Genomic DNA, 12480 nt, shown 5'->3' with positions numbered 1-12480 from the left:
TGCAAGTCCGGTCATTGACTCAACATAATAAATAGGCTCCTATAAATAATTTGCTTTACCTTTTTTATTGCTACAAATATGCAGTGATCTTTAAGTAAAATTTATGACCTAATTTGTTTTACACTGAAGTAGCTGTAAAACAAATCTCTGATGCTCTCGCCAGGTTGAATGTGGGAGTATTAGGTAGAATAACAATAGCAATTCTGTTCTGCAGGACCAGGGCTGGATGTGTATGCATGGGAAATGATAATAAAGTCCTACTGTATATCTGTGCTAGGAATTCTTACCTGTAAATGCATCCACGGTAATCTCTCTGCTCTGCTGCCGCCCCCTTTCTGCGAGGATATTAATGGTGTATTCTGTTCCTGGGTCAAGGTCTGTGAGGTCGTACTGTGAGTTTTCAGGGGGAACAGTGATTTCAGCAGCCATGCCAGAAGAGGGTGTGAAAGAGATGCGGTAGTGGTCAATAGGACCCAGGGCTTTTGTCCAGGCTAGGGAGATGGTCTTGTCAGTGGAACCAGTGACTATCAGATCGCTTGGGCTGTCTAAGTCTAGAACACAACACAAAGACAATGAAGACTTAAAAGGACATCTTGTGTAAGTTATATAAGGACCAAAGTCCATGACGGTGTGAAGAAGATAGATGTATTTAGCTGGACTAACGTGATTGGATATGGGTGGGGATTTTGCCAAATTGGTACACCATCACCAAAACAAGCTTAATGTCTCCCTGACCAACTAGCTTACTTCCAACTGACCGAAGGACCCAATAAATTGACAATGGGTCCTATTCTGTAGTCTAGAGGCCTTTAATTCTATTCTTGACATTTTATGTGCACAATGAGCAGTACCAATTAGCCTACCTGTATATTTTTGGATTGTGGGAGGAAGCCGGAGTACCCGGAGGAAACCCACACAAGTACACGGAGAATATACAAACTCTGCACAGTTAGAGCCATGGTGGGAATTGAACCCATGACCTCAGCGCTGTGAGGCAGTAATGCTAACCATTACACCATCTGTACTGCCCTGCTACTATATAATAAAAGGCTAACACTGCTCCTCAACTCTATGGGGGTAATTCAAGTATTTTGCTTGCTGACGGCCACTAGATGGCACCTGATGGAAAAATTCAAGTGTTGCTCTATTTGGCCGCATACAGCTGCTGGTGCTTACGTGCTGTTTCATCATTTTGACCTGCTGGTAATGTTGGTGCACACAATTTTCCAAGTTTCACTCGAAATACATCTACTAATGTGTAATGTCTCCAAGGTACCCTATGGGTTTATTTACTAAGATGGGAGGTCTATTGAAGATGGGACATTGCTATGGGCAACCAACCAGATTCAATTATGTTCTAGAAGGTGTTAAATAAATAAGAAGTACTGTAGACTCCCATCTTAGTAAATAAACCGCTAATGTTTAATGCTACAAGAGTAATGTGTGGTACACACCAGGACGACCCGCTCACGATGCGTCAGTGTTTTCTTCCGACCCACTCACGATGACGCGGGGGCACAACCCGCTCACGATGTGCACCGTGAGCGGGTCCGATCCGATGGCGACCCGCACCCGGGAGTATGGTCGTTCTTCAGACCCTACCTGCAGCAGGTAGGATCTGAAGTACGACCGACCCACGGGACAGCGCATCGGATCGGTATCGGTCCACACCAGGACAGAGAAGAGCCCAATCACCACACAATCGACATCCATTCAGTCGGAATTGGATCTAGATTGATTGGATCGGACCCTAGTCGTCCTGGTGTGTACCCAGCATAACGTAGATTCATCGGGGGGGGGGGGGGGGGGGGGTGTTTAATGGGGTGGGAGATTCCGAAAGTGAGAGATTTGGAAAGAAATCTCCAGTTTTTTTAAAGCGGCAATCATTTACACAGCAAAACCAGTTTAATTTTGCAGTGTAAATTATTGCCGCTTAAAAAAAAACACCTGGAGATTTTTTACCAAATCTCTCCCTTTCTGAATCTCTCATTCTATTAAATTTTCCCCATCATGTCTACTCCATGGAAATATACATTTTTGGAGAAAACTGTATATATGCATTTAGTTCAATGTAACAATATTTATATCATTTCTGAATATTATATTTTGTGTATTGCAGCAGAGTTGTTTTGAAACCCGCGAGTCAAGGCTGGCACTATCAGTAGTCACAGCTGGCATGCCAGTGAATGAGAAAAATATAAATGACTTCTATTCAATTGAATAATTTAATTATTTAGAAAAGGCAGTTACTATAAAGCACTGCCAGTCAGGAGCTCAGCAAAGATTCCACTGAAACCTGATGCTTTGAAACTTTGAATGATAGTTCCTGCATTTATAACTGTGATTGTATCTGCTATGAGAATTGTGTACACAAAGACAGATGCAGACAGACCTACAGCTTTACTAAAACTTAATGAGCCTTCAGCTAGATCACGTACAAAGACATCTCCGCGCCTGCTACCGGTGTTCTACCCAGGGACTTCCGCCGATAAATACAGATAACTCATTTAAATGCAACTGGAGTTATCTACAATGGTTCAAAGTAAAATAATCAAACAGTGAGATATGATTTTGTACATGTACACCTATTATTGGAGTGACAGCTCATATCATTAGATTTATAACACATATCAAGGTCTGTCCTTATATGAACGCAAGCTGGGGACTTGATTCAGAGCCGTACGCTAATGGAGCTGCAGCTGCAAATGTGTACGCAGTGACTGTGCCAATTTCAGCAAATGCCGCAGCCTGCCAGGATTTGGATAGAAACGCCCACGGACGGCTTTTCGAATTCCAATGGCTACATATAAAGAGACTGCATCATTCTCAGATCAGGTGATTCTGCAACCGCCATAACCAAAACCATTGCGGCACATGCACAGGAGAACTTATAATCATGCGCAAACCAAACGATAATCACAAAACTGCAAAAAATTGGGTTTGCACAAGGCCCTGAAATTGTATTTATGCCATGCAGCCTTTAAAGTCACTCGGAACTTGCAATCTCACTGAGGCACGAGGTGGTTAGGGGATAGCATACCTCCTCCCTGAGCAATATAGCAGGAGCAGTATGGCAACAGTAAATAGAAAACTGATGTTATTCTTATTACATGTTGGGAATACTTTAAAATACCCAAGTAAATGGGTTACATGTATTCTGTAGGCACCAGCGTAGTAGGATCATTCATTATGCATCCTTGGCTCCTACTTAGGGCCACATGGGCACTGAGGAGCCCAGATTATATAGTTTTATTTATAAACTAGTCAAAAGCACGTCAAAATGACAGCTTAGTCCTGATCCGCTCATACCTCCAATCTCTGTCTTCCCAGCTCCCTCTCTCCAAATCCAGCAAGTTTTAAACAGATCATTTTGCTTTCACTTTCGGTTAAAGGGTAATGTGTTCAGTCGAGTGGCCTCTAGTGGTCACTGGGGGTACTTCACCTCAGAAGTGCCAGTGTGAAGAACACGGATTTTACCGGACTGCAGTGCCGGACCCCCGTTCTCACTGCTAGGCAAATTCCTGGGTGAAGCAGTTTTACCCGGTAAACCTGTGTTAACAAATAACCGGGTCGATATGATTGACCCAGGAATTTGTCTAGCAGTGAGAACGGGGTAATATATATATATATATATATATATATATATATATATATATATATATATATATATATATACACTGTAATCAACACATCTCTGTTTGTGAAGCAGAGAAAACCAGCACCAGTCCAGTTAAATCAAGTGTACAATTTATTGTCCATGTAGGACATTTCCTTGCTAATGATAACAGCAATGTAACATAATCAGCATGTAGAAACAACACCCAGCAGGCGATACTTATCGCACGTCGTCCTCGACGGCCGTTTCGGTGCTCCCCGCACCTTTGTCAAGAGGGGTATCAACTTTACAGCACTAGGAAATGCCTTATATTGAGTCTCCCACATTAACTCACCTGTCCACAATCACGTCAAACGTCCGGTAACAGGTCCAATGTTCCGCCTCCCACCAACACATACTTGCAGCGTGGCGCCGTTTTGCTGGAAGTCACTCACGGCAGGCGGAACCAACAACAGCAGTAACATGCGGCGGGGACTAACAAAGGGTTCCTTTGTCCCGAAAGTCGACGCTGCAGTAGCGTGTATGTTACCATGGTAACCCGATATCGTAGCAGCAATAATAAACATTAATGATACACTGTCAATTGCTATGAGAGCATGATCTCTATACACGCCAATGGTGCACAAATCTTCAAAGACATGACTGTCAGCAGGAAAGAGTGATAAGCAACCACTTGCTAAAGCGAAGTGTCACGAAAACAGCACATGTATAAACACATGCTACAATGATCATGTGTAAGCTGTTGACATCACACAGGGCAGATATCAGATCAACATACTGAGTCAATATACAAATGTACATACAAACATTTAAGCATCGGAGCAGTAAAAAATAATAACAATTTCAAAACTAAATAAATAAATTTCTAAAGAATCTAGAATCTAAACCTGGCAGAACGGAGATATTAAATGAATGGGGCCATTGTGAATTCCTCATTCAGTCCCGTCGGTTGCATTGCACCCAATTCATATATCCAATAATTTTCTTTTTGTAACAAGGCCCTATGTCTGTCCCCTCCCCGTCTCATGGGTGGGACCTGATCAATGGGCATGAATGAAAAGTCTTTGATAGAGTGTTCAGACTGTACAAAATGCCGTGCCACAGGCGGAGTATTAGACTCAATAATTTTGTATGCCTTATTGATAGATGACCGGTGCATGCCAATGCGTTCTTTAAGCATGCGTATCGTTTTCCCTATATATATTCTGTTACAGGGGCACCTTATAAGGTATACAACATACTTGGATTCGCAATCCATGCGGAATTTGACAGGATATTCTTTGCCTGTTGCTGGGTGTACAAATTTATCCGACTTGATTATATGGCGGCAATTTACGCAGCCAGAGCATTTGAACGAGCCATTAGATCTTACAAGCCAGTGAGCAGGATGGTTAACCTTTGGGCTAACATCTGAGTAAGTAAGCTTCTGCTTTAAATTTTGGCTATGTTTGTAGCAAAAGAGAGGTGGAGAACAGCAGGTAGAACCCAAAATTGGGTCTGTTCTGAGTATATGCCAGTGCCTCATAATTGACTCCTTGATGGACTTAGAGGCCACAGAGTGAGGAGAGGCTTTATTTTGCCAGTACATACTCTGTGGCCTCTAAGTCCATCAAGGACGTAGCCAAAATTTAAAGCAGAAGCTTACTTACTCAGATGTTAGCCCAAAGGTTAACCATCCTGCTCACTGGCTTGTAAGATCTAATGGCTCGTTCAAATGCTCTGGCTGCGTAAATTGCCGCCATATAATCAAGTCGGATAAATTTGTACACCCAGCAACAGGCAAAGAATATCCTGTCAAATTCCGCATGGATTGCGAATCCAAGTATGTTGTATACCTTATAAGGTGCCCCTGTAACAGAATATATATAGGGAAAACGATACGCATGCTTAAAGAACGCATTGGCATGCACCGGTCATCTATCAATAAGGCATACAAAATTATTGAGTCTAATACTCCGCCTGTGGCACGGCATTTTGTACAGTCTGGACACTCTATCAAAGACTTTTCATTCATGCCCATTGATCAGGTCCCACCCATGAGACGGGGAGGGGACAGACATAGGGCCTTGTTACAAAAAGAAAATTATTGGATATATGAATTGGGTGCAATGCAACCGACGGGACTGAATGAGGAATTCACAATGGCCCCATTCATTTAATATCTCCGTTCTGCCAGGTTTAGATTCTAGATTCTTTAGAAATTTATTTATTTAGTTTTGAAATTGTTATTATTTTTTACTGCTCCGATGCTTAAATGTTTGTATGTACATTTGTATATTGACTCAGTATGTTGATCTGATATCTGCCCTGTGTGATGTCAACAGCTTACACATGATCATTGTAGCATGTGTTTATACATGTGCTGTTTTCGTGACACTTCGCTTTAGCAAGTGGTTGCTTATCACTCTTTCCTGCTGACAGTCATGTCTTTGAAGATTTGTGCACCATTGGCGTGTATAGAGATCATGCTCTCATAGCAATTGACAGTGTATCATTAATGTTTATCATTGCTGCTACGATATCGGGTTACCATGGTAACATACACGCTACTGCAGCGTCGACTTCCGGGACAAAGGAACCCTTTGTTAGTCCCCGCCGCATGTTACTGCTGTTGTTGGTTCCGCCTGCCGTGAGTGACTTCCGGCAGAACGGCGCCACGCTGCAAGTATGTGTTGGTGGGAGGCGGAACATTGGACCTGTTACCGGACGTTTGACGTGATTGTGGACAGGTGAGTTAATGTGGGAGACTCAATATAAGGCATTTCCTAGTGCTGTAAAGTTGATACCCCTCTTGACAAAGGTGCGGGGAGCACCGAAACGGCCGTCGAGGACGACGTGCGATAAGTATCGCCTGCTGGGTGTTGTTTCTACATGCTCATTATGTTACATTGCTGTTATCATTAGCAAGGAAATGTCCTACATGGACAATAAATTGTACACTTGATTTAACTGGACTGGTGCTGGTTTTCTCTGCTTCACAAACAGAGATGTGTTGATTATGCGATTTGGACCGGGCACAGTCACCTATAAATGCTGGGGAGTGTTGTGCGTTCAGCTCTACTTTGTATATATACACTGTATATATATATATATATATATATATATATATATATATATATAAGGTGAAAAGAGCCCAAACCATTAGTTTGCCTAGAGTGGCATTGGGTTTTCTAGCTCTAGGCACCAGGTACTTTCTCTATAGATCTGAAATGTTAATAATGCAGTAGCTATTATATAGAAGTAGAAGACCGCCGTGTGTAATGCAATTACTCACCAGTACGGGCGTTCATTGTTGCCGGAGCGCTCTGAAGATTATCTCGGATCGCAGATATTCCAATTCCATATTCTGTTCCCGGGATCAAATCTAGGGGAATAACATGTAGAGTGATTAGAAGGACAAGGGTGTAACAACTGTCCATCATACCAAATGAGTACGCACGCCATCTGCCTTCATGTGATGTTCTCATCCTGATATCTATCTTTCACAAACTGAACCTTTTACACACCTCAAACTCCTGTAATTCTTCTTATCATTCTCCCGGTGTCATGTTAAGTGCAGGAAGAATATTAATCAAGTTTTAATCAAATTTTTGTCAGCTCGGTTCTCAGCTGATAGGCTCTCCAGCACATAACCGGAGTGCGGTGACACCCCAGACAGAGATATAAATATGTCTCGTTTTTAAGATGCGTGTCACTCGGCTCCTGAAGCAAAGATGGGACCAGCCACCTTCTTATACAAATGGCTACATGACTCATGAGAAATGACTGTATTTTGGTGTAATGAAAGCAGCACGTCTCAGCTGCAAGCCCAATCCATTTTTATGCTTATTACATACTGTAGCTCCTGCTCAAAAAATAATAATGTCATGTCAGATGATTTTATTTAATAATGAAGGAAAACATTGGCTTCACTTGGCACCATTCTGGATGTGCATAGCGGGAATCAGCTGATCTAGTACTTCCAGAGATACATGCAGCGACTGCGGCAAGCTATAAGGCTTATATTTACTAAAGTGGGGGGGTTACAAAAGTGGAAATGTTGTACATAATGACCAACATCTCCACTTTTGTAAACTTGGACTTTATGAAATGTGGGTCTGTTTACTAAGCCTTGAAGAGTGATAAAGTGGATGGAGATAAAGTTAACCAGCTGCAAACTATTATTTTTCAAATGCAGTTGTAACATGGCAGTTGGGAGCTGATTGGCTGGTATGTTATCTCCATCCACTTTCTCTCTCTCTCCGAGGCTTAGTACATAGACTCCTATATCTCTAAGGGGTCCATTTATCATATAAGATTTGGGACTAGGTAACTTAGCCACAAATATTAAGTATCCCCAGAGTGTATTTCGGAGGGACAGCAGCAGGAATCTCCAATATTTGCTGCGATCCCTCCTGCCCCGCTCGTGGCTGCATCCCCCATGCGAGGGGATGCGGTACAGTTATGTCGACATTCTGGACAAAGAATGTGAAAAACTCATGTCGAACTTCCCATTGTCGACCTAATGCTTGTGTCGAACTTTCAACCCTGTCGGCCATTACCATGTCAACCTACTTCAGGTGTTGACCTAAGCCCTGTTGAACTTCAGTGGTCAACCCAGTGTATGTCAACCTTTATTAAGTTGACACTATGACCTATACCTATCCTTAGATGCCACCCCTAACTTGCAGCAGGCCTATGGCAGGAGCAGTTTCTCTGAGTATGCCTCCTATGAAGCAGACAAGCATTTGATTATACAGCTGCTCTTACTGACAGGCCCACACAACACTCCCATAATATACCCATATGCAGCGGCAGCTCTTACCTCTGCAGAAGAGGGGGACTGCAGTGACGCCCCCCCCCGGGCTGCCACGCTCGTGGTCCCCTCCAGCAGCCCCCAGAGACTTATTGGGCGGTATTCAATGAGGCTGATTCGCCAGGTTTTTATGGCGATTTTGTGCTGTAAGGCGAATTTCTGACTAAAACGGTGAATCACCCTATTCAATGACCAGATGGCGAATACATTTCAAGGTTTTTTTCGCCATGATTCACCGAGTAGCAATCGCTATCTTTTCATGGTGAAGTGGAAGGTGAACTTTTAAAATAAAGTGTTTTGTTTTTTACAATTGATGTAAAAAAATCTGGAATTTTATTCTGAGGAGGGGCATGCTATTTTTATTCATGTGCTGTAAGCACATGAATATATATTTAATTTTAAAAAAATATATATATTTTTTTTTTACACAGACCAGCCAGCCGGAGCCGAGCCGCTCATTAGATATTCATATATTCACTTCACCCGATCATAACATATGCATGATCGGGTGTAGTGAATATACCCGGCCTCCCCCCCACAAACGTTCTGGGGCAGGCAGGGAGACTTCCATCTCCCTGCCTGCCACCGTCCTCAGGCTCCCTGCGGCGTCCGCCGCAGGAGCTGAAATTAGCCAGTCAGGGGCAGCGAGCCCCTGACTCGTTGAATATCAGAGCCGGCGAGGCTCCGGAACGCAGCGAGCAGTGGTCCTGTTTAGGATTCGCTGCACGTCGCCGGTATTCACATTGAATACCGCCCATTATCTTCGTACTGCGAATGCGCAGAACCCGTTTTTTATAGGCTGCCACTCAGCAATCCATAGAGGCGTTCGGGAAGGATATCACACCTCCCAATGGGACTGCCTTGCAGCCTTGGTGACTGGCAGGTCGGACTTCCAATAGGAAGTCACTGCCAGTCAAAGTGAAGCCAGTGTAATCTCACAGACTGCATCTGGCTTCACTTAGTTAGAGAACAGTGGCGGATTTTACCTGCAGCCCTGTAAAAACCACCACTGCCCATATGACAGACCATCTCAATTTGTGCTCTAAGACAATACCTGTCCGCTCCATTTTTTATACACTTCTCCCTGTGTGAGCTTGAAGTTAGAACTTCTGTACTGACACTAGCGGGACATGTGCAATAAAACTAAGACACGCGTTAGCAAGAAAATTATTCCACTATGTCTGACATCAGCATTGTACGTGTTTTGGTTTTGGTTCTAATTTGTTATTGTGTTTTGGCAAAGCCACCCTTAAGTGTTTTGGTCCATAAAACAGCTACAATCATGTCATTTCTGCAATCTAAAACCCAAAAACTCAGATGTAACCCTTTGAGAACCAAGTGAATTTGCCAAAAAAGGTGTGAAAATTGCCTTTTATTATGCCCGCAGATTGCCGAATGCGGGGCAGGCTCAGATGTCATGTGACATCAGCTGCCCACCCCAAGCAGCCATCGCCCCGCCTGCATCTGCAGGGGAACGCCCCAGGCCCACCCCCCCCCCCCCCAGGCCCACCCCCCCCCCCCCAGATCAAATTTCTTGGCGATTGCAAAACTCTCCAAAGCGGTTTGCTCCAGAGGTTTTCCCATCCGCATAAGTAAACCCTGAACAACGGGGACGGTGCCAAATTAACCCCATTACAAATTTGTCTGAATCAGCCCCTTCATGTCCATGTGGGTGTAGTATCCCATCTTAGCAGGTTTGGTTAGATCAGGTGTAGGGATGTGGATGGATATGATATCAATTTAGTCAAAACACTTCTGACTGCAGGAAAAAGAAATGAAATTAACTCCACGGCGTTGATTTATAACACCTGCTTGCCTCACCATACACAGTAATATTCTGCAGCCCTTTTTTTTGGACCTTTGCAACATTGAAAATGTAGATATTTTTGGGCAAGTTGAAATATCAAGGGTAGTGGGAAAAAATGCTGAAAACAAATTAAAGTCCTGATAGATTTTGAGATAAATCTTTCCCTGACAACCTGGGTGAGCAGCTTTTCACCACCAGGTCATTAATCATACAGGAAGATGTTCACAATCTGAGCGGTGTACCGTGTATTGTAACAAGGCACCTGATCCGGGGCCTTGATAAATGGGCCAGCGACCTGTTCTGCTCAGGGCTCTCGGAGGTACCTGATTTACTGCATTCTGTAATAAAGACAATTTACACCGTCCCAGCAACCCTTACAGTACTGTTCTCTCAAAAGCAGTCATGGTCATCATTAATACAATAATACATCCTATAATCAGATGAGCCCTTCCAGCAGCATTTTCTATACTATTCAGTCAGATCAAAGCTCTCTGCTAAATGTAATCTTAGGGAACATGGGAAAGATAAAGGTATATAATATATGGTAGGGGAATTATAAGGGTATTGATGATGATTGCAGATATTAGACGATTTGTAGTCAGCAGTGGGGAAGGGGGACCCATGTGCTCCTTGTGGTAATAATTAGCTTTTTCCTGCTAGAAAATCCAGATTATTATATTTGCACAAAATATAGAGGAAAAACTCTGAGAAATCACCTTTCTCGCTTCCCTGTCCCAGAAAGATCAGAGGCTGCTTGAAGAGTAATTTGCAAGGCCCAGATCATCCTGCTATCTCCCAAGTCATCTTTCATTACACATGTCTCAGAAATGGAGCATTGCTTACACTGGTACACGTTTTAATAATGCTGTGTTGGATGGATTCAGTACTGTGGGCTGCACGACGGTGGGGTGTGAGCAACCCTGAGAAACCCATTTGATTTTTATCTTTTTGTCCTCTCTGCATCAATGTACACATATTACACACAGATATATTGTTAAATCCTGCATTTACGATGCATTTCTAACAGAAGGCAAGTGAATGGAAATGGATGTGAAATCAGACATTTTTGTCACAATTAAAATATCACATATTTAAAATTTTACGCGCAATTAAACTTTTTGTTGAGCTATGGGGCCGGATGTTGCCCCCTCATTCAGCTTGCTTAGAAAAACTGCAAAATTTGTCTGCGCAATCTCATAAAGTGTGGTTGCATTGTGACTGCATTCTAAGGGACGAATTTAGGTGTCGATGGGGCTTTAATGGGGTGTAGACTCGGCAATGCGGGGGTGCAGTCCGGACAATGCAGGTGTGTCTGGACTGCCTGCAGGGTGGGCCGCAACAGTTCCATGACATCACACACAGCTGCTGCAGCCAGAAACATGGAGGTCGTGTCTTTAGCTTCACAGCCAGGGGGCTAACGATAATATGCCAGCACTTCACTATATAATGAAGCACTTGCATGATAGCGATTTCAATATTTTGAGATTTCATCGAGGGGCGGGGCCTTGCAGACAAGGCGGCCTTGCCATGTGCTGGGCTTGCTACTGCCATGGGTTGTAGTTTTGCGAAGTTATGCAAAACTTCACCCCATTCTGAATGAGGGCCGTAAAGCGGTGCGAGTCCGGCGGCTGTGGAGGATGCGGTCTGATCTCTGAGGTTTTTTAAGGGGGCAGTCATTTACAAGGTATTGTTTTGCCTTGTAAATGACAGCCCCTCTTAAAAAACCTCAGAGTTTGGGCCGGCATCCTCACGGCCATATCACAATACATCCAGCCATCAGTACGCATATTTTCTTTAGTTACTTTGTCTGTCTTCATATGGTATATATATATATATATATATATATATATATGCAACAGGGCAGAGACAATTCTACCTCCTTGCCCCCCTCCCCCCCCACCACATGGGCAGGGGCACTAGTTGCACAGCCCTCGTTGTTACTGCCCTGTGTAGCCTCACAAATTCATGAACTGTCTGTGTGCTAATGAGAATATTTGATCTGCTTCTACCTACTGCAAAGTAATAGTTACACAATAACCGGCAATATTTACACTCATCCTGTAACTTCCAATTATCAAGACACACAGTTTCATTAATTAAAATACAGAGGGTTATTCTTTTACACAAATCCCCACTTCAAACACCATTTTCGTAATACATTTTGAACATAAGATCACTTCTATAGAGATCGATAAAGCAAAGGTTTTTTTCCTTTATCAGACTAGATTATCTGTTGCCATTCTTCATTCTTGTTGAAGAAGC

The 12480-nt window shown here is 43.2% G+C and overlaps 1 protein-coding gene across 2 annotated transcripts in view; it reads right to left on the bottom strand.

Moving 5' to 3' along the window:
* TNR (tenascin R) overlaps window positions 1-12480 on the bottom strand; it is a 413177-nt gene that overhangs the window by 52432 nt on the left and 348265 nt on the right. For both annotated transcript variants that reach the window (XM_083157271.1, XM_083157272.1), the window contains exons 9-10: window positions 6891-6980; window positions 288-551 (exon numbers count right to left, since the gene is read on the bottom strand). In XM_083157271.1, coding sequence (XP_083013397.1) covers window positions 288-551; window positions 6891-6980 — 354 coding nt within the window. The remainder of the gene's footprint in view (window positions 1-287; window positions 552-6890; window positions 6981-12480) is intronic.

The sequence above is a fragment of the Crinia signifera genome, chromosome 8 (genome assembly GCF_055691185.1).
Source record: "Crinia signifera chromosome 8, ASM5569118v1, whole genome shotgun sequence".
Classification (NCBI taxonomy): Eukaryota; Metazoa; Chordata; class Amphibia; order Anura; family Myobatrachidae; genus Crinia; species Crinia signifera.
Note: the sequence above shows the minus strand (reverse complement) of the source record. Positions and strands in the feature narration are given on the sequence as shown.